The sequence below is a fragment of the Garra rufa genome, chromosome 4, assembly GCF_049309525.1.
Source record: "Garra rufa chromosome 4, GarRuf1.0, whole genome shotgun sequence".
In the NCBI taxonomy this organism is placed as follows: domain Eukaryota; kingdom Metazoa; phylum Chordata; class Actinopteri; order Cypriniformes; family Cyprinidae; genus Garra; species Garra rufa.
In genome coordinates this window covers 21,674,204-21,697,427 of record NC_133364.1, presented here as the reverse complement: position 1 = coordinate 21,697,427, position 23,224 = coordinate 21,674,204, and the positions used below count along the sequence as shown (strand labels likewise).

The 23,224-nt window shown below is 35.5% G+C and overlaps 1 protein-coding gene across 1 annotated transcript; it reads left to right on the top strand.

The window, feature by feature from the left end:
- Positions 1-983: 983 nt before the first annotated feature.
- On the top strand, positions 984-23,059 carry gsap (gamma-secretase activating protein). Its single transcript, XM_073838204.1, has 31 exons — positions 984-1,071; positions 1,251-1,312; positions 1,567-1,623; positions 3,332-3,401; positions 3,536-3,583; positions 5,114-5,202; positions 5,319-5,388; positions 6,378-6,427; positions 6,505-6,609; positions 6,704-6,760; positions 6,853-6,905; positions 7,421-7,497; positions 7,880-7,957; positions 8,037-8,123; positions 8,276-8,368; positions 9,724-9,944; positions 10,046-10,115; positions 10,198-10,277; positions 10,381-10,461; positions 11,109-11,243; positions 11,979-12,037; positions 12,242-12,273; positions 13,331-13,392; positions 15,053-15,148; positions 15,927-15,997; positions 16,078-16,172; positions 18,134-18,253; positions 18,824-18,885; positions 19,407-19,511; positions 22,123-22,219; positions 22,320-23,059. Exons 1-31 carry the CDS (start codon positions 990-992, stop codon positions 22,418-22,420), a joined length of 2,565 nt encoding a protein of 854 aa, XP_073694305.1. The 5' UTR covers positions 984-989; the 3' UTR covers positions 22,421-23,059.
- The last annotated feature ends 165 nt before the right edge of the window (positions 23,060-23,224 follow it).

The window sequence follows — 23,224 nt, the reverse complement described above, 5'->3', positions numbered from 1 at the left end:
TTTTAACATTTGTTTAATCAAAGAATCCTGAAAAAGCATCAGATGTTCCAACAAAATATTAAGCAGTCCAAATGTTTTCAACATTGATAATAAATCAGCAAATTAGAATGATTTCTGAAGAATCACGTGACACTGAAGACTGGAGTAGCCTTGACCACAGAAATAAATTACATTTTAATGTATATTAAAATATAAATGTTATTTTACGTGGTAATAATATTTCACAATATTATTTTTTTTTTTTTATTATTATTTTTTTTTATCAAATAAAAAAAGCCTTGATGAACATAAGAAACTTCATATGAGACATCTTTCTGATCCCAAACATTTGAATGGCAGTGTATGAAGATTAAAATGTAATACTTTTAAACAAATCGATATTTTGCTAAATTAATATATAATACCATTTAAATTATAATTATATTTTATAAATACAAAAATAAATACATATAAATATAATCCATCATACAGTAACAACAGTAACACTCTATTCTGTAGACCAAAGAGTGTGACTTCCGATTGGCTCAGCTGTGTTTTGGATCCGCCTTCTTGCTCATATGGCAGACCTTTTGTAAACACCGCAAGTGATGTCGGGATCGGCAGATTCAGAAATTAACTTTCGGTTCGATCGTGATGTTTTATAGGTCACAGGTTCAGTAACCTTGATCATTTCCAACTCTTAAAGTTCAAAGCAGTTCGACCAATTCATTTTAAAGAGCCGGTTCAAACGAACGATTCGTTCTAGTAGTAATAGATTCGTTATAGTAGTAATAGATTCGTTATAGTAGTAATAGATTTTGATGATGTTTAGCGTACTGTCTGTGTTCAGCACGTCGATAACCCGAAGCGACTAAAATGTAGTGTTTTTAGTTTAGCCAGAAAGTTTGTATGCAGTTAAATGACTGCTGAGACGTGAAATCAGGTCATTTCCTCAATCTCAGGACTGTGGACTCGCTTTCTGCTAAATCTGTGCAGAACAAATAACACACATGTTGAGATTAAACACGGTTTTCGATACTCAAAAAGATGTTGTGTCAAGCATTTTGGCGAAGGAGGAAAGAGCGAATATAGGTAAGCGGACTTAAGACACTTGCTATATTATAGTTTACTCATTTAATAATAACATTATTAGTAGTAGTAGTAGTAGTATTGATGGTGTTAATAATACATCGCTGAGGGCATGTTCTTATTGTTTATACAAACGTATACACATTCACACAAGTTGATATACTTGTTTATAATGTGTGCAGGTGTTCTTGAGCCTCGCATTCTGAGTGTGGAGAGAGATGGAGGGGTCGTGTACTCTTGGAGAGTAAGTTGGCTTTAGTTTCATGTGTCACTTTAATTTGACAGGTCATGCGCGCTACGTTCCATTCATAGCAGCGCAAGTGACGCGCACAGGGACAATCTGTCGCCAGTCTATGGCAAATGAGCACTACGTGCCATACATACAATAGACACTATAGTAAATGCCTTACATGCAAACTGAATGGATGTCACTGTGTTCACTTCCTGTTATCGTTTTGCTCTTATATAAAAGCTGTATTTTCCAATCCTTATGTTTAGGGTGCAACAGGAACTACACGAATTGGAAAATATGATCCTCACAATACAGAAAATAAGGTATAGAATGGCTATCCATGTTGGAGAGTGGGCCTATGGTTATGTAGTGTCCTCCACTAATATTGGCACCCTTGGTAAATATGAGCAAAGGTGGATTTGAAAATAAATCTGCATAATTTATCCTTTTGATCTTTCATTCAAAGAATTTACAAAATGCTAACCTGTCATTGAAGTAAAACAATAGAACCTAGGGGTGAAATCTCATTATGAAATAAATGTTTTTCTCTAGTTCACGTTGGCCACTATTATTGGCACCCGATTATTGCAATGTCCTTTTCCCAAGATAACAGTTCTGAGTTTTTTCAACAATGTCTAATGAGTTTGGAGAACACCTGACAAGAGATCAGAGACCATTCCTTCAAACAGAATCTCTCTCTTCCCAGCTTCATGTTGGTGCTTCTTCTCTTCAGTTTCTATACAGGGTTCAGGTCAGGGAACTGGGACGGCCATGGTAGAAGCTTCATTCTGTGCTCAGTGACACAATTTTGTGTTGATTTTGATGTTTGTTTTGGATCATCATCCTGCTGGAAGATGCAACCATGGCCCATTATAAGATTTCTAACAGAGGCGGTCAGGTTTTGATTTTTTATCTGCTGGTATTTGATAGAATCCATGAAGCCATGTATCTAAACAAGATGTACAGGACCTCTGGCAGAAAAATAGGTCCATAACATTAAAGACCCAGCAGTAGTTTTAACCGTGGGTATGGGGTACTTTTTTATCCCTGTCTGCACCAAAACCATCTGGAGGGTAAGCTGCCAAAAAGCTCATTTTTAGTTTCATCTTACCATAGAAGCCAGTCCTGTTTGAAGTTCCAATCATGTCTGACAACTGAATATGCTGGAGTTTGCTTTTGGGTGAGCCCGGAGGATTTTTTTTTCAACATGTGGTGATGTGGGGGCTGTTTGATCATTTTATTTTAGGCTTTCTGACCCCAAGTCTCAACAATTCTCTGCAATTCTCCAACTGTGATCCTTGGAGAGTCTTTGGCCACACAAACTATCCTCCTTATCGTGCATTAGGATGATATAGACACACATCCTCTTATAGGCAGATTTGTAACATCTTTAGTTGATTGGAACTTCTTAATTATTGCCCTGATGGTGGGAATGGGGATTTTCAATGCTTTAGCTCTTTTCTTACAGCCAATTTCTATTTTGTGAAGCTCAACAAACTTGTTCTGCATATCAGAACTACATTCTTTGGTTTTACATCTTTCTGATGGATAATTAAGGGAATTTGGCTTTTGTGTTCCTCATATTTATAATCCTGTGGAACAGAAAGTCATGGCTGGACAATTTTATACGCGTAGCCACCCTGGTGTGCTAAAAAAAAATGTAATATTAATGGGAATATACTTCAGAGATATTTTACTTGCCGATAATTTTGGCCAACGTCAACTAGAGAAAAACATTTATTTCATAATGAGATTTCCCCCCCATTTTCCATCGTTTTACTTCAATGAAAGGTTAGAATTTAGTGAATTTTTCAAATTAAAGATCTAAAGGATAAACGATGCAGATGTATTTTTACAGTCACCTTTGCTCATATTTACTAAGGGTGCCAATATTAGTGGAGGGCACTGTAATTCCAATCATATATGCATTATTATAAACTGAGTATAAATTTACAGTCCAGTTAACTTGGATTGATGTATTAAAAATAAATGTGAGAATTGTGCATCACCACGTGCCTTGTGTGTTCACAGCTCCTCTACACTTTTGACAAGCAAGTGTGTGTCAGCAGCTGCTCTTTAAATAAAGAAGAAACACTCCTAGGTGAGACTGCAGGCCAAATAGAAGTTATTTTTAGCAGGAATGCATCATTGTATTACTAGTGTTTTATTTGGTTTATAATTATCTCCTTTTGGGTTTGAGAAGGGGATTACTAATGTGTGCTTTTTCTGTACTAGCGGTCAGTCTATCTCAGTCCACACAGGGAGAAGGCCGCTTTAAACCAGGTACAGGACATCATTCATAACAATATATCATTTACTGTGACTTGATATTAATTGCAGGCCACGACAGGTCAAGCGTTTCACCTAAACCAACTAAAAATAGATGTGCGCAAAACGAGAATGTATTTAGGAGTGTGTGTGAAGTCCCTATATGTCTACTGAAACCCTAATATGGTATATAAATAGTCCTATTTTGCACTTTAATTACATTTAGTATTACATTTATTACATTTATTAATACTAAATGTATAATTACATTTAGTATTACATTTGGGGATGAAAAACAGGAATCATGATACAACCAGTGATTATTAAACTTCATAAAAAGTTATAATTACGTTAAAGAAATAGGAGTGCTGCTAACTGTAATACACAAGGTTGTGTGTGTGTGTGTGTGTGTGTGCGTCTGTGTGTGTGTGTGTGTGTGTATACACTACCAGTCAAAGGTTTTTGAAAAGTAAGATATGTTTATGTTTTTTTAAACATTTTCATCTGCTTACCAAGCCTGCATTTATTTGATCCAAAGTACAGCGAAAACGGTAACATTTTGAAATATTTTTACTATTTAAAATAACTGCTTTCCATTTGATCCTGTGATCAAGCTTTTGTAAAATTATACACTATACCATTCAAAAGCTTAGTCAGTATAATTATAGAAATTAATACTTTTATTTAGCAAGGATGCTTTAAATTGATCAAAAGGGATAATAAAGCCATTTATAACCTTACAAAAGATTTCTATTTCAGATAAATGCTGTTCTTCTAAACTTTCTATTCATCAAAGAAACCTGAAAAAAATCCTACTCAGCTGTTTTCAACATAATAGTAATAATAATAAATGTTTTTTGAGCAGCAAACCAGAATATTAGAATGATTTCTGAAGGATCTAGAGTAATGATGCTAAAAATTCAGATTTGAAATCACAGGAAAAATTACATTTTAAAATATATTCAACTATATTCAACCTCTTTTGGGCCTTTTATTCATTTAATAATAATGCTAATACTAATAATAATGATCAGTTTTGTAAGACATTCAGAAATGTTATTGCATTCATTCAAATAGACAATTTAATAAATTTGACTGAACTCCACTATTTCACTCGTCGTAATTTTCAATTATTAGTTACAGTTTAACATAGTTTTATTTGCCTCTATGGCACAAAGTCACAAGTTCCTGATTCTGAAATATTTTTATGGTTAGACCATTTGAGGAGGAAGAAGCTTCTTTGCAGCTATACCAATATGCTTTCACTTCTCTTATAGGTTGCTGTGGTAACATAATAGTGAAGTTGATAACATAAATGTGAAATAAAGATCAAATAAATCTGTCAGCAATTACATACAGAGTTTAATTATAAGCTTAATGATTCTTTAGTTTGTTTCTCTTTTAAATTCAAGAGGCATATTCACAAATGTATACTAGTTATACTAGAATCTAAATGCATATAAATGAGTTTAGCAAAGGTTTGCAGTCATGCTGTCTAGGTTGTTCTTTAACTCCTGACATAATTCTCTTTTCTTTTTGCTTTAGTGTCAAAATGTTTAACTCTTCTCATTGAGATACACCCAATCAACAACACAAAGGTCCTGAAGGCAGTGGACTGCAAAGTTAAAGTGCAGGTAATGATCAGCTGTCATGTGAAGCTGGTGATGAAACACACATGACACAATACAGAATTCCTTATGATGGTCCAGTGGAAATCACATTGAAATTGTTTGTTTATTTCCCATTATAGTTTCTTTATCCTAAGACATGCCGGACCACCGTATTGGAGAGCCATTTGCTATTGGCGGCAGAGGATGGCTGTATGTATTGCGAAAATATTTCAGAAACTATCAGTATGCTTTATTGCATTGGACTATACCATATGTTGTTCAAGGGAACCCCGGGTATAAAAAATTGTATGGCTATAGAAAACCCATAAAAGATTTACTTTTGTTTAAAAATCCATATGTTTTTTTTTTTACATATTTTGAACTATGGGTGCGCCATTATTGTGATAACGAGAAATGGTTGCACTTGGTGAGCTAATGGCATTTCCTGTTGCTATTTTTATGGCAACACAACTAAAATAAATAACAAATGCAATGACCACAGCTACTGAAAGTGCTTACAGGTGGCGATGGATATAAGTGTAGGCTTAAACCAAATGCTGTACTATTGATTTTTTCCCATAAGGAATCTAAACACCCCTGGATATTGAGTGAAATCCACACAGAGAAACTCCTTCAATGTCTGCGGCGTCATGACAAGCGTCAACATGTTTACATCCTGCCAGGATGGCATCTAGCGTTTCTTGTCTTTGCCGTTTGTAAGCTCTTACATTAGCTGAGGTCTACTAAAAACCTCAACAGGACTGAAGTGGAGAGAACAAAGATGCAGGTCTTTAGGAAGTTTTATTTGTCCACAGGCATCTTCCCATTCTTTTCTCCTCTTCTTATCGCTAGGAAAGCAATGAAGACTTAACATCGCTTCTCTTGTTGCCTTTTCAACCAAAATGTGTCATGGTATCATTTTATTTTCTGAGTTGTGTTGTGGTAAAAATAGCAAAAGTAGCACCAGTAGCTCACCGAGTGCAACCATTTGATGTCATTGAAATAATGGCGCCCACTATAGTCCAAAATATGTATGAAACAATCTGGATTTAAAAAAAAAAAATAATAATAGTCTTTCTTGGGTTATCAACTACATATTTCAGTAAGAGACATCAAAAGACCCAAAAGTCTTACTTTCAAGCCACTAGCTTAAATATATCTGTTGTAATTTTTCATGAATGGTTATTTTTTTGCTACAGATGTTGATCAGTACCACATTACTTTGACGAGACAAGAGGGCTACAGAGTGGTAAGGGCTGCTCTAGATATTTTTTACTATAAAGGATTACAAATCTAATGATACTCTTATGAATGGTGAAAACACAGGTAATGCTGAATCCTGAGCGTCTGAGCAGAGAGAGAGTGGCAGAGGACTTCAGTTGGGTCCAATGGGACTCAGATACTCAAAGACTCTTCTACCTCACTGCACGGGTCAGAATCTCTTTTAATTCACTTTTATTTTTACTTCTGACAAATTTCCAGTACATATTTCCAATATGTCAATCTTTTTTTTTCCACTCTACAGGAGAAACACACACTGAAGTGTGTACAGTTTTACCCCGATCGCAACTTTGAGACTGTGGTAAACATTTTTGTGTCCCATCTGAACTGCTTTATTTTAATAATATTTAGAGAAAGTGATTAATTCAAAACCACTGCTTTTATGTGCAACAGTTTGAGCTTCCATTGGAAATGCCCAACATTTCTTCTGTAACTTCTTCTGTGAGGTCAGTGAGTGACTTAATTCATTTGACTTTGCCGTTAAAGGTGTTGTATGTAATGTTGACGCTCATGCAGGTTGCCATATTGAGCAATTGACAATGGAAGTTTATCAGTTGATTTATCTGCGTTTTAATATGCCTCTGGTCATAGAGCTTTTTAATTAGATGTTTTAGGTTTGGACAGAATCTGTGATCTCTGAGCCAGTTTATTTGCTGCCTTCAGTGGCGTCAATACGCTGTGTTTTACATCAACTGGCAACCCGGGGTGTTCAAATACAATTGGTTAAATTAGCAGTGGGTGGAATCACACAGAACAAAAACAATTTGATACAGAATGCGCATTTTCAAAGTAGAATAACTGGCTGTAGCATTGTTTTTTAGGGAAACAAGTATGTGAACTTAACATTTTTTCTAAATATCTGTGAAAGTATTATTGTGTTACATACAGCACCTTTACAGACATGCAAAACAGCTTAGAATACATACAAACATAAATTATATGATTGTAAAAACCCTTACAGGTTTGTTAACTTTGGGTACGATCACTATCAGGACAAGGATGAGGGTCTCAGGTTAGAGGTGTTCACCAGCCCAACAGGCAAGTTATTTAGCATGTGCTCTTTAACATGAATTCATACTGTGAAATACTGAAACATTGGCTCCATATTCATCTATGTGTTTTTTCACTTTTCTAACTTATCATGGGATAGAGAGTAAGTTTATATTTTCTCCGCTTTTTTGCATGTACTGATTTAATCATAATCAACATGCTTCACATATAGTTTGATATCTCGCATATAATTGCAAAAGCAGTTCCTGAAATCATCCCACAGTAAATCGCCGGAAGGCACCGTATGCTGTAAATCGCCTACATGATTTCTGCTGATCTGCATTTCAGCTATAATTTTGTGTTTGTATGTAATTCATCTGATATGAAGTGGTATAAGTTGTTGTTCTGAATCACTGGATATCTTGAACAGGAACCATGTGTGTTTGCTACAGCCATCCGGTGCACTGGCATAAGGACGCCACCTACACTATTGCGTTTGTGCACAGAGGTACAAAATATCATGCTGCAGTGATATAAACATTCACACAGATCATTATATAAAGGATTAATTAGACTCTCTCTGATAGGTTGCAGTAAGACGTTCACTGTGTCTCTAGAGAAGGGCTGTGCACCTGCTAATTTGCCAACCGTCCATCCTATCTTCATTCATCTGGGTTAGTATAGCCATCATCTCTCACTCAGCCCACAGAAATCCATCCAGCCAAGTCCTAAAGTCTCTTATGTACAGTACATTCAAAGATGGTAAGTGGTTCATCTGAAATAGTGTCACAGGTTATCTTCTAAGTTGATGTTTTATTCATTTCAGATTATTATATAGTGGTTTACCTAGCTGATCATTTCCTGCACCTTATCAACTGCAGACAACAAGACCTGCTCTGCTACAGTCTTTTCCTGTCAGGTAAAGACTTATGTTTTGTTTTGGATTGTTTTGTTTTGGCTTGTTTTGTTTAGACTTGTCTTGTTTTGACTCGCCTTGTTTTGTTTAGGCTTGGCCTGTTTTGTTTCGGCTTGTTTTATTTTGTTTAGGCTTGGCTTTTTTTGTCTGGTTTTATTTAGACTTGTTTTTTGTTTTGGCTTGGCTTGTTTTGTTTAGACTTGTTTTTTGTTTTGGCTTGGCTTGTTTTGTTTAGACTTGTTTTTTGTTTTGGCTTGTTTTCTTTAGGCTTCGCTTGTTTTACTTGGACTTGTTTTTTGTTTTGGCTTGGCTTGTTTTGTTTAGACTTGTTTTGGTTTTGGCTTGGCTTGTTTTGTTAGACTTGTTTTTTGTTTTGGTTTGGCTTGTTTTATTTAGACTTGGCTTGTTTTGTTTTGGTTTGTTTTGCTTTGGCTTGTTTTGTTTAGACTTGTTTTTGGTTTTGACTTGTTTTGTTTAGGCTTTAGTTTGCTTTGGCTTGTTTTGTTTAGGCTTGTTTTGTTTAGACTTGTTTTTTTTTTTTTTGGCTTGGCTTGTTTTGTTCAGACTTGGCTTATTTTGTTTTGCTTTGATTTGTTTTATTTTGTTAAAGCTTGGCTTTTTTGGTTTAGGCTTGGCTTGTTCTGTTTAGTTTTGGCTTGATTTGATTTGTTTAGGCGTGTCTTGTTTTGTTTTGTTTTGCTTTGACTTGTTTTGTTTTAGCTTGTTTGGTTTAGACTTGTTTTATTTTGCTTTGGCTTGTTTTGTTTAGGCTTGGCCTGGCTTGGATTGTTTTGGCTTGTTTTGTTTAGACTTGTTTTTTGTTTTGGCTTGGCTTGTTTTGTTCAGACTTGGCTTGTTTTGTTTTGCTTTGGTTTGTTTTATTTTGTTAAAGCTTGGCTTGTTTTGTTTAGGCTTGGCTTGTTCTGTTTTGTTTTGGCTTGATTTGATTTGTTTAGGCTTGTCTTGTTTTGTTTTGCTTTGACTTGTTTTGGCTTGTTTTGTTTTAGCTTGTTTGGTTTAGACTTGTTTTATTTTGCTTTGGCTTGTTTTGTTTAGGCTTGGCCTGGCTTGGATTGTTTTGGCTCATTTTAATTAGTTTATGCTTGGCTTGTTTTGTTTTGCCTTTTTTTGTTTTGCTTTGTCTTATCTTGTCTGGTCTTGCCTTTTGTTTTGTTTTGTTGTGCCAAAAAAAGGGCTGATCAATATAAATTCTATTTTTAACATATATTTAGGATGATTATAACTGAAATTTGAAATGCCCTTGATACATTCGCTTAAACTGATCCTGCAGTACTGGTTCATTCTGTATTTTCTGTGTGTTTTCTGTGTGCGTTACCTTACTCCATGCTTTCTCACAGGGGCAGATGGTCACATTGATGCCCTAGGTTCAGGCAGAGAGGTTGTGAGAGTGTCTGGCAGCAGGCTGCTTGATATCCGAGCTGGCAGGATTTACACCATGGAGCTCAACCCTGACTTCCTGCTTGAGCTTCTCAGTTCAGGCAGGCCTGAAGCCCAGCGGCTTGCTGCTCTACACTGCATGCTGGTCTTCCTGCAGCCAAATCCTGTAATAGAGGTCAAGGTGAGCGAGAGAGAAAGAAAGAAACAAATAGATTAGTTTTGTAATAAGGATGTGCTGAAAATTCGCTCAAATGTGTGAATCTCATTTCTATGTGGTTTCAGATTATAAACTGGATCAGTGAGAATGTCATGAGCTTTGATGCTTTCGATCAGATTCAGGAATTTATTCTAGGTGAGTGCTTGTGTTTATGTGGCCCATGGCTGTTTAGCATGCAAAACTGGGATTAGAATTAACTGTATATCTCTAATTTCAGCCACTCTGTACAGAATAAGCTACCAGAAGTGTGTGAGCCTAGATAAGTTGTTGCCATACTCCTGTGTGTTCGAGAAAAAGGTGCAATGAGTACTTTTTATAATTACTCTTTCTAAAATATCTGCTGTGAATTTTAATCTGTTTAATGTAAGCATAAAAGAAGGCCTTATATCCTCTTGTCTAGGAGCTTCCTGTGGCTCTGACGGCAATCCCTGGGGTTAAATGCACCCCTGAACTGCTCTGTCAAGCAATAATCAAAGGGAAGGTAAGAGATACTCTAGAATATATATGCATTAATATGTTACATGAAATGTTCTTTCCATGATAAACAGCATTTAAGATGATCACTATTTATAATTTAAAGTCAACTTTGAAATAAAAAATATCCGATTTACTTTCTTGATACATGTTACTGAGCACATTGTGCACGATTAATTTGCTGTATGCCAGATTAGAGACATTAAATGGGCTGACAAATAACTTCAAGAGCAAAAAGCAGTTCACTTTCCAAACACTAGATGGCAGAATTAACAATGGCAGATCAGTACTAGTGCATAGACTGAACCAGACTAAGGAGAATCCATATCTAATTCATTAAATCTGCTTGGGAGAGTTGTTAGCAGAAAACATATCAACAGGAAATGTTTAAATGGTGAAATATATTTAAACTGTCAACTGAAACCAAAAAATTGATAGATCAGAATAAAATTGTGAACCCCCCCCCCCAAACATTTGCCAGGGCTTCAGTCCAGATCGATCACTAAGACACACTTAATTTGTCAAAAGGGAACAGTGACTTATGTGCTTGACAGCTTTATTTATGAAAAATCAGTTTTGCAAATCTTCTTTTGTGATAATGTTGTAATTGTATTTTATTACTGTGGTAATAATTTTGATTTCTCTGGGTTAAAGCCTAAAAGCCTGCAGGGTTACTGGGAGGAGCTACAGCATGTTTTGGACAAGATGAGGTACTTTGAGGCGGTCCCAAGCCCACGCTTCAGGACCAGTCTGATTAAGGAGGACTGGAACAGATTTCAAGCTGCTATGGTGAGCACTATCACCAGGACTGAAGTGACCCAGAATCTATATTGAAATTTAATCAAATTTGTTAAAATGTTTATTTAATTTGGTCAAAAAGTTGAATTATGTTCTGTGGAATTTGTATAAATTGATTAGAACTGATTGGAGTCACAGCACAAGTGTCCATTTTTACACACACATTCACTAAAAGACCCCAGCGGAGCATGCATTTTTTAGTAAATAGAGAGAGACTTTGTTTACACATAATTTTAAAAGTTTTAAATTAAACCCAGGCGAGATGTTTAACAAAAGTCATTTGTAAATCATCACTAAAGCTCAAAAAGTTAAATATTACCCACGGGTGAAACATCGTCATTCATAGAAAATGTGAACACCAGCTGAAGACTGCAGACTTGTGGCGAAAACATCTTTATGGCCATATTGGGAAAGATGTTTTATAATTGAATCCCAGCACATTTGTATGATTTTTCTTGAGAAATACAGAGGTTTAAGAAATGTATAATTCAAACAAATTGCAGAACTGAATAATTACACAAGATTGTTTTTTTATCGACAGCCCTAGTTATAATATATTGAATGGTTAGGTAGCTACATAAATATACATTTATATGCTTTAAAAAATAATATTATATGCAGTATATATTATTTATATTGTTATAAAAATGAAGGGCCTATATTGACTGGTCAGCACCTATGCTACAACTGTCTGTTTAATAATATGCGTTTTTGTTATTGCTGCAGAACTCCGAGAAGAAAAAATCTCCCCGCTGTCAACGCCAAATAGAGGAGAACACAAAAAAGTGGGTGGAGTTCGGCATGTGCCAAATATTATGTGTGCATAGAGACCATTTCATGCAAAGCAAACTAGCTCTTATATGAATAAGTTGAACCTCTTTAAAGTTTTTACTTTTGCTGTTTTGCTGTTGATGTTTGATGAGACCAAGAGGTGAAACGCAGCTTGATATAATTAAAATACTTCTTTCATGTTTGTTTCTTACATGTAGAGTTCTGTCCATGGTGGACACCTGGCGTTTAGGTAAGAGAAACTCAGTTTAAATGGCCAGTTGTGTCAATGAAAGGCCACTTACTTGTGAGATTATTTATCCCTGATCAAATCCTGGAAATATTTCAAACTTTCATGGAAAGTCCCAGCAACTAGAGTTTCAGGGTCACATTCTCTGGTTTGCATGTAATCGGTCTCCAGGTTTGTGCGTAGTTAATCAAGCACCTCTTTAGATACGAGGGAAATGGGAGGAGGAATTCCATACTGTTATATAAGAGTGATTACAGTATCAACTACAAAACACACACAAATTGTGTTAGTCAGAATACCTTCACTTTTTTACAGCTTGTCATTCACCAAAAAGCTTGATTTCCAGTTCCTGTAAAAATAACAGAAATGTGTTGAACTGTTAAAATCGTTCAGTGTTGTCTGACAGGAACTTATAGGGATAGCTCAGGCAGAATGAAAAGTCTGTCATCATTTACTGATACTCACGTTCCTCATTTTGTATGACTTCCTTCTGTGGAACACGAAAGAAGCTATTTAAAAGAATGTTAACGCTGCTTTTTTTCATGCAACAGAATCATATATTGACCAAAAAAGTCTAAATGTGCACTAGTGAGAGTGAGATATGAGAGCTATGATGAGGGCAAGGCTTTTGGGTTCCAAAGAAAAATGAAAGCTATCCACTTATAGCTATTCTTCCTGTGAGAGCGGGCGTAACGGTAATTTGTAAATTTTATGGGTCTGGCTTCCAGTCTCATCTGCGTCCAGTTATTTTTAGCTGTACAAAACAGCTTGTTTTGCTGCTTGATATTGCAAATTGATGTTTCTTACCATATTATTTTATTAATATATCATCGTAATTATGAACACAAACTGTAAACAATTTTACCGTTTACTGCAGGTTGTTATTCTTCTCGTTATTTATTTTCATATAGAGGCTAATGAACCGGAAGTCTTGTCTATAGGCTTACTTCCGTGTTGAAGAATAAGGTGGATATGGGTTTGTAACAGCATTGGATGAGTAAATGATGACAGGTTTGTGTAAACTAAACCTTAAACTCTCACTTACTCTCTGTCCTTCCAGATAAGCGTGTAGTTCCATTGTTTCAAGAGGAGGACCAACAGCAGAGGGTGCTGGTGGGCCTGGTGAGTAGTGGACCTGTCAGTTCATCATCCAGCAGTAGTCAGCTGTAAATCTACATACAAAATAAGCAGATATGCCATCAAAGTAGCTGAAATCAGAGTGAACAGAGGACAAGAGCATTAGATAATCCTTGACAATGACAGTGAGGATAAAAGCACTAATTGGAAAGAGAGGACTTGACTGCCCTCACACAGAGACTTTCCTTAAAATGTTCTTGTGTCCGCATTAGGCCTCAAGATTTATTATTCTTGTATGCACACCTCACTCCAAATCTAACGAGGATTGAATGTGAGATCATCATTGTTAAAATCATCCAGTTGGATAAATCCAATAAAGATTTCATTTAATTTAAAATTTTATGTTTGTAATTTACTGTACAGCTTTCTGGAATACATGATTCTTAGTAGTCAGTAGTCGTTCTACAGTCACATTTCCTTGGATAATGACTGCTAAACTGCATAATTGAGCATAAGCAACCAATTTCCTTTATAGTTATATTATATTCATGTCTCTTGGATCACTTGGTGGTCTTCTTAATTACATATATAGACAGTGGAAATCAAAATTAAAGAACCTGCAATTTCCTAAATGTCAAGGTCACTGCTTAGTACAATTTAAAGTTATCCTAACAGGAGTAGAAGGGCAGTTTTTTTCATAAATGAATTGTATTCTGAAGCACAGTATAAAAAATTTAAATGAGACATTCGAAAACGAACACATAATTTCCGTAATATATGTGACCCTGGACCTCAAAAACAGTCATAAGGTTACATTTTTTGAGATTGAGATTTATACACCATCTGAAATTATACATCAGCCGCTGAATAAATAAGCTTTCCATTGATGTATGGTTTGTTAGGATAGGACAATAATTGGATGAGATACAACTATTTGAAAATCTGAGGGTGAAAAAAAATCACCTTTAAATTTGTCCAAATGAAGTTCTTAGCAATGCATATTACTAATTAAAAATTAAGTTTAGATATATTTACAGTAGAAAATTTACAAAATGTCTTCATGGAACATGATCTTACTATCCTAATGATTTTTGCCATAAAAGAAAAATTGATCATTTTGACCCATACAATGTATTTTTGGCTATTGCTACAAATATACCCGTGTGACTAAGTCTGGTTTTGTGGTCCAAGGCCACATACAGCATGACAAACCCTATTTAACTAGCAGCATTTCTCTAATTTTCACTGAGATTGCAAGATCGCGGGTCGCTCTAAGGTAACTAAAACCCTGCGACGGGAGGCTGTCCTTTCATTCCTTCCATTGCAAGAAAAGTTAGTCATTCCAAAACTGTGATTTCTCAAATATTGCAGCTTTGCTATGACACAAATTCATTAAAGTCCCCCATAAAGGCTGGTCATCCACGTAAGAAAAATGTACGAGAAGACAGGATAATGCAGAGACTCTCAGTGGGGAATGGGTTCAGCACTGCAGCTGGAATTGCTTGCCAGTTCAGTGCTGAACAGGGTAAGGATCTGTCTCTGCATGTTTAAGAAAAGTCAGAATGAACATGCACTCTGCAGAGACCAAGCCTCTCATCAGCAAAAAGAATCACAAGCATCCCCCAATCAGCCTGCAATTTCATGTCATGCAACACAATTCCCAAAGATATAAAACACAAAGACATAAAATATCTGTCTTTTTCAGATGGTGGACAAACTCAGAGAACACTTAAACAGACATTTATCACGACTGGGGAAGAAAAGGATCGATTCACTGGTGGTGAATTATGCTGCAAAGCTGGTATGTGTTTGTGCTCTTGCGACATCATTATGCCAGAGATCTTTTGCAGCACACGTGTTAGCAATTGGCAGCTGTGGGACAAACCTCCTGTCGACTCAAAACAAAGCAGCACCTTAAGCAAAACACCCATTTTTGAGTATTTAAGTGTTTCAAGTTTGCCACTAGATCAACTGATAAACCTATTCTGTGATTAGATTATAAATTGTGGACCAAAATGAGTCTTTAAATATGCACAGGGCGACGACCTTCTGTCCCAGAGCGATAAACTCTTGTCCTTATGCCAAAACACAGTTATCTTCCTCCTGTTTGGAAGATTGGAACGAACCCACATAATGTACTACTCTCCTGTTACGTCAAGGAAGAATAGTTCAAGATATGCACTATATATCTGTTTCCACCAAATTGCCACTGGATCGAGTTAGTCTGGGAAACCAGAGGGGAAGCAGACTTTAGTGGTCCTTCCTGTTTTTAGACCGGGGCGAGCATGAGGATGTGACAACCCAAGCGTGATCATCCTAGCGTAAGCTCGTGTTGGAGCTAATAAGCTTGCTCAAGTGAAACTAAAATGAGCAGGGGTGGTGCTCGGGAATTTTGTGCACTTATTGAAAACAGGAAGGTAGAGTGAGTCAGACTGTCCAGTGCAAACTTTGACAGAACGTGAGAGTTTATTTCTACTAAACATCTTGACAGATTCATATAGGATGGGTGTTTTCTTGAATCTGGTGTTTGCTGTAATATATGTTTTTTTTTGTAATATATGACTGTGTTTTCTGTTTAGCTGGAACTAATTTGGCACATATTGGAACGGATGTGGCAGAAGCTGAAGTTGGGCCCTTGGGTGCTTTGCATGTATGTGCACCTGTCCATATTTTGGGGGAAATGAGAGTGCTTGATTCCTTGAACCTAAATCCTTTAATTCTCTGTTTTAGTAAGCAGCAGGGTAGTTCAGAAGAGTGGGCGATGTTTCATGCGATGTTTCGCATTCTGGAAGCAACTAAAGGCCTCTGCCTCCCCCTCCCTCCAGGTAAGAGGACGCCTGACTGAGACAATCTGAGAACACTTTGAAAACAGTTCTGAATCCTAGTGAGCTGCCTTTTGTATACTACCTGCCTATTAAGACAGAATCCTAACTGAAACTCGTAGTTGCGACTTGGAACGCTCTACATGGGCAGTAACTCACACAAATCTCCCACCTTACATGTAGAGACTCGACTCACAATTGATTCCAATAGAGTTTGATGTTAGCACCTTACTACAGTATACTTTAGCAAAAAGTCTATTTGAATTAGATTTAACATTTTTAATGAATATATCTCAGTATTTAATGACATAAAAGTATATTCACTATATCTAAAATATAGAAAGTACTAACTTACTTCATGACTTTCTACATTTGTCATGGGACCTATGGTATCAGTTGGGTCACTCCTGTGGCCACATAGGATAGTAAATTAGTCCATCAGATGCATACTTCAAAATCTGGGTAGATGTACACTACCAGTCAAAAGTTTTAAAAGGTAAGATTTTTAATGTTTTTTAAAGAATTCTCTTCTGCTCACCAAACCTGCATTTATTTGATACAAAGTACAGCAAAACAGTAAAAAATTGAAATGGTTTTACCGTTTTCTATTTGAATATACTTTAAAATGTTATTTATTCCTGTGATTTCAAAGCTGAATTTTTAATATCATTACTCTAGTCACATGATCCTTCAGAAATCATTCTGATTTGCTGCTTAAAAACATTCATCGTTATTATTATGTTGAAAAAAGCTAAATAGAATTTTTCAGGTTTCCTTGATGAATAGAAAGTTCAGAAGAACAGCATTTTTCTAAATAGAAATCATTTGTAACATATAAATGTTTAATCATCACTTTTGATCAATTTTAAAGCATTCTTGCTAAATAAAAGTATTAATTTCTATATTTCCCACCCTCCCCACCCCCCAAAAATATACTGACTTCAAGCTTTTCAATGGTATAGTGTACAAAAGCTTTTTTTTTAAATTTCAGATAAATGCTGATCTTTGGATCGTTATATTCATCAAATACTGAAAAAATACTGTTTTAAATATTGATAATAATAATAATATGCTTAAAATTTAGCTTATATATTGAAATAGAAAGCAGTTTCTTTAAATGGTAAACTGTTTTTTCTGTACTTTGGATCAGATAAATGCAGGCTTGGTGAGCAGAATAGACTTCTTTAAAAAACATTAAAAATCTTACTGTTCAAAAACTTTTGACTGGTAGTGTAGTAGGTCATCTGAGAACTTTTAGCTTACTTTTCGCGTTTTTTATTTTTAAGTTTATAGTACTATAAGTTCTCGTACTGCTTTTCATCTACTATATAATAGGGAAGTAGGCATCTTTGGATGCAGGGACAGTTCTCTCACCTCATTTGCCATTTTGAATCAGGTCTTGGTGTGGTGTTTTTCTCCAGAAAAACATGATTTTTGTATTAAATTTTTAGCGTAAATGAAGAGTCTTCAACAGCCTTCTTGTTGGGTGTATGTTTATGCTGTCTACAAGCAGGTCACTGGGTCTCACAGAGTTAATGTTGTTATTATATTAAGAAAAAGGGAGCTGCTGTTTATTTTCTTCCATGTTTAGACATATTTAGAGTTTGTTTAACGATGCCAAAAGGAAAAACTGAATCTTCAGTTCTCCCATGGCTGACATTTGAACTCTCTAAAGATTAATCAAATGAGCATCTCTCCAAAATCCAAATGAATTTCCATGTAGCTATTGGGTGTGTCTGATTCTATGACCCAGTGAGGGAAAAAAGCTGTTTCTGAAATCTAAAGTGTGCCAAATCTATCTGGGTGGATCCACACTTTGACACAAATGCTTTGGCCTGGGCTCAGGCCTGCTTGGAAGATGATTAGCAGTGGAGTCACTGACCAAGCGCTTCATTTCTGTCCAGCTTATCTATCAAACTGGTTTGAAGAACTTGTTAAATTGCTTATTATGTGTGCACTTGTAGGTTATTCTACACTCTTAAGTGTGCTCGGAGTCCGTTGTCTCCCACAGCACACATTTCTCCAGTATGTGGACCACGGCCTTCTTCAGCTCACAGAACCATTTGTTTCACGCCTTATGACAGGTATTTATTTGAACACATATGTGACCCTTTTATGCCAAAAATCATTAGGATATTAAGTAAAGATGTCCCATGAAGATATTTCCTACCGTAAATATATCAAAACTTAATTTTTGATTAGTAATACGCATTGCTAACTTAATTTGGACAACTTTTAAGACAACTTTTCTAAATATTTAGATTTTTTTTGCACCCTCAGATTCCAGATTTTCAAATTGTTGTATTTCGGCCTATCCTAACAAACCATATATTCATGAAAAGCTTATTTATTCAGCTTTCAGATGATGTATAAATGTCCCTTTTGTCTGGTTTTGTGGTCCAGGGTCACATTTTAATATACCCTGTTCTGAAAGCTGTCCATTTATATACAGTCACCTTTGAACTCCTGTGCTTCCCTGCAGCATATTCTTGGTCACCGCATTAAGGTCTCCAATAGGCAAAAACGTATCCCTGACCTGGAGAAAATGAATTAGATTTGAATCAAACAGTGACTTTTAGATAAATACGAAACCACATTATTAAAGAAACAATGTTATGTTCTCTTACTCTTCCTGTCTATCTACCTCACAACAGATTTAGATAACAGTGATGCCAACGAGCAGTTGAAGTTCAGTATTCTGAAAAGACTTCCTGAGGTAAGTTTCCTACCTAACTCTTCTTTTGAAATCTGTCTTATGGAATCCGACGCCTGCCTCACTTCTTTCTCAGCGCTTGGAGCTGCTTTTGTAGATGTCAGGATTAATTCTGTTTAGAAGAAAAGGAATGTGAGCATGTTTGTGGTCATGCTTTGGGTCACGAGATGTGCTTGGGCTTCAGTCTTTGTTTTCTAGTCTCAAGGCAGCCAAGTGAGAAAGTGCAGCAGGTGTTATTGTAATTGAATCATCAGTGCATGTTATTCCAATGAATCTAAATTTTCTTCGGAATCTATCATCAAAATAGATGATATTCCTTCTCTGGGATGTAAAAATGTTAACACATAATTAACACAGTATTTTAATTAGGGATAAAATTAATGTTAATCCAATCAGTGTTAATCCAATCAACTCCCAACGTCCCACCCAACAATTTTATTTAATGAATATTCCATTTGAATCATAAATGTCACATTACATGTTGTAAATGCCATTTCATGTTGACATTATGCGTTTATAATTAGCATATGGAGCAGAAAATGAGCCAGCAGTGGGATCACCCCATCACTTCCGCATGCATCTCCAGAGAATACGTCAGGACACTGCTGGAAAAAAATGCAGAGAACATGGTGAATATGGCAGAGATGCAGACACGGTTTCTGAACCAGAACCAAATTATGAAAGGCTTATTGCCTATTTAAGGCACTATGAAATCTGTTTTATTTTTTCCCAAATTCCATTTAAATTTTGTTCCAATTTCCATTTTATTTGATCTTGATTTAGATTTTTTTCTGTTTTAACATTTCTTGACTCTGTTTTAATTATTACATTTTAAAAAGCAAGTGTAATTAATTGAAATTGCTTTTTAACAGCAACAATTTAACAGCAACTTATTAAAAGTTTAACAAAAATAATTTAAGGCCCTATAAAATCCATTTTTCCTTTTTTTTCAAGTTTAGTTGTATTTTTTACCAAATTCTGTGTGTTCCATTAATTTTATGGATTCCATTGTAATGGTTTCATTCAATTTTAATAACCGAAAGCATATCTAATTAATTGATTCCATCTATTCAGGTGACTGTAGTAATGTATAGAAATTTTAATATTAGCAACATCTTACTAAAAACCAAAGCTCTGTTGTATTGGTTAAATTAAAAAAGCATGTCTAATTAATTAAAATAATAAGAATAATGAAATTTAGTTTAATTTTCTGGATTCCTTTTGAATGGTTTCATTACATTTTAATAAACAAAAGATTCTTTAATTAATTGATTTTATATTAAAAGTTTTGTACATTTGGTAAATATTCCTTAAAAATAATGTTCTAATAATAATTTCACTACTAGTGATAGTACTATCATTACATTAAGTTATATATTTCTGTCACAGTTTCTTCAAGTTAAACCAAACTTTTATTTTGAGGTGTTGACCTTTAAGTATGACCTTTGTGTATGATAAAATGCTGATGAAGTGCCTCTCAGAGTTTTATAAACAGACGATGTTTATATGTTCATGTAGGCTACTTCTATATTGAGGCGTAAAACATCACAAGCGTCATGTGCGCTTCAGTATATGAGAAACGCAGAACATGCAGGACTCATTTAAATAGTGTTTTTGCATCTTAATATTCACAGACACTAGTCTGTATGGTGTTTTGATTTAAGTGTACTGACCTACTGTTAATTTATTTGTTGAAAATTTGTCAAATTCCGTGACATTCCGCATTATGGAGTAAATTCCGTTTTTATGACTGGATTTCATGATTTTGTCCACGTTTTCCATATCACGGAAATCAAGGGGCTCTCCCTAATATAGCCTATAGCCTAGAAAGCATGCAAAGAGATGATTCACAAATGCGCAGAACTCAGCGCTGAACAAAAGCTCTAGCATTTTGAGCTGTGAGTGGATTCTGACTAACTTCAACACAATGCGTTTTTAAAGGAGAAGTTCACTTCCACTCACCCCCTTGTCATCCAAGATGTTCATGTCTTTCTTTCTTTAGTCATAAAGAAATAGTTCTTTGAGGAAAACATTTCAGGTTTTCTTTCCATATAGTGGACTTCTTTAGTGCCCGTAAGTTTGAACTTCCAAAATGCAGTTTAAATGCAGCTTCAAAGGGCTCTAAATGATCGCAGCTGAGGAAGAAGGGTCTGATCTTGTTAAACGATTTGTTTTTTGTTTTTGTTTTTTATAGAAAATAACCAATTCATATACTTTTTAACCTCAAATGCTTGTCTTGTCTAACTTTGCGTGTACTCTGTATTCTGGTTCAGGACAGTTAGGGTAGGTCGAAAAACTCATTTCCTCATTTCTATCTCATTTTCTCCTCGAACTTCAAAACTACATTGCTGCAGAAGTACCGACTGAGTGTTTACAAAGTGAACGTGCAAAGAAGATCAAACGCCCTTTACAAAAAAAGGTAAAACAGTGATGTAGGGCAATTTTGAAGTTGGTCGAGAAACTGAGATGGAAGTTTTTTTACATACCCTAACTGTCTTGAACTGGAATACACAAGAGTATATGCAGAGCTAGATAAGACAAGCATTTGAGGTGAAAAAGTATATAAATTGTGTGTGTGTGTGGGGGGGGGGGTTATTTTATTTTATTTTTTCAGAAAATAACCAATCGTTTTAATAGACAAGACCCTTCTTCCTTGGCTGGGATCGTTTCGAGCCCTTTGAAGCTGCATTTACACTGCATTTTAGAAGTTCAAACTCGCAGGCACCATAGAAGTCCACTATATGGAGAGAAATCCTGAAAAGTTTTTCTCAAAAAACATAATTTCTTTACGACTGAAGAAAGAAAGACATCAACATCTTAGATGACAAGGGGGTGAGTAAATAATCTGTAAAAAAATTTGGTCTGTAATTGACATTGTTCAATGCTACAAAACAAAACACATTGTAAATAGAAACCTTTGATGCTCTTCAGAACGCAAACACAAATACATAGCATTTGTCCATTTCACCAGTATGCTATTACTACAGTTTGAGCTGAGGGTGCGTTTCGTTTCTTTCTTGACATGAAACTGGTTTGAATATCTGCCAAACAACTGAAAGTAATATTAGCTTATTACACTAGACGCTGAATAAAATATTACAGCTGCTGTTTAGATGTTCAGTTCTTAATCGATCAAAGAATTGAGGGTTTTGATTCTTTGGAATCTGAATCATAGTCTTGGCTCTCAGATCAGAAAAACTGCTCCCATGTTTACCAGCTAAACACATGATATTTTTTTAGGACTCTGCACTCTTGGACTACAGCAAGTCATGTTTCTATCCTGATTTCCTGCCTCTAAACTACCTCACCAAGATTCTCTCGAACAGGGAGGAACAAGGTACACGTTTTTTTAAAGATTAAGTCATTTATAAAATATGTTGTAGGATAGTAACTGTCATTTACTGTAAGGTAATAATGGTGTGGGTGTTGTATTTCAGCTCAGAACCCTTTTGAGGAGCAGGAGAATGTGGATGTAAGATTTGTGGAGGAGATGGCCTTGAAGCAGACACAGATCAAGCTGGGCTTCGAAGTCAAGTAAAAACAGCATGGTATAAATGGTTGAAGTGGTGAAAAGGGAAACATAGAAAACATTCCAAGAAATTAGGGGAAAAAAGTTCTCCCTGGCCAAAGAGCAAAGTTAGTTTTTTTTTCAGGTGACTACAGTGTTCAGCGACATCCTATTAAAACTGAAGCTCAAAATCATGCTGTTGACCAAAGATGATTCCCCAGCTCTCAGTCTGAGAGTAAAATCATATTTTACTACCCATATGGACACTGATTCCTGATGCCAATACGTATGGGGAAAATTATGCACTTTTCTATACACACATTTGCGATGGAAGAGCACCAACAAAAAAAGACACGTAAAGGGATTTTTTCCCCCAGATGTTATATGGGGTTAAATGGGTACATTTGTAAATATTTCACAAACCAGAAATAAAAAAAAACATATATTCTTTGTATGCTTAGTTTTTATATTCTACAAAACGCGATGCGATCTTGTCGATAGCAATTTCCTGAAAGGTTATTTTATATTGCTGGCTTTGTATGTTTGCAATTATACTGTTTAGCCTTTAAGGCATGCTATTCACTTTGCAGCTGTGTTTAGATGGTTATTGGTTACTTTTCTGTAAAGCACTTTGAGCTACTATGTGTATTAAAACCACACTATTAATGAGGTTGATTATTAAGCAATAGCTGTGCCAAGATGAGGGGTTTGTAATATGCCAAAATGTAAAAAAAATCCAAATGATTTGGCTAAAGACTAGCCTTGCAATTATTAAGCAAATCAGTTTTCTTGCCTTCAGATATTTTTGCAAAAAGAATAAAAGCTCCACAAAAT

Bases quoted from the DNA above. Each gene is read 5' to 3' on its own strand.
- gsap (XM_073838204.1), top strand. From the start codon at position 990: ATGTTGAGATTAAACACGGTTTTCGATACTCAAAAAGATGTTGTGTCA. The intron at 1,624-3,331 runs GTATAGAATGGC...GTGTGTTCACAG, and splicing joins CTCACAATACAGAAAATAAG to CTCCTCTACACTTTTGACAA. The intron at 7,958-8,036 runs GTACAAAATATC...TCTCTCTGATAG, and splicing joins TATTGCGTTTGTGCACAGAG to GTTGCAGTAAGACGTTCACT.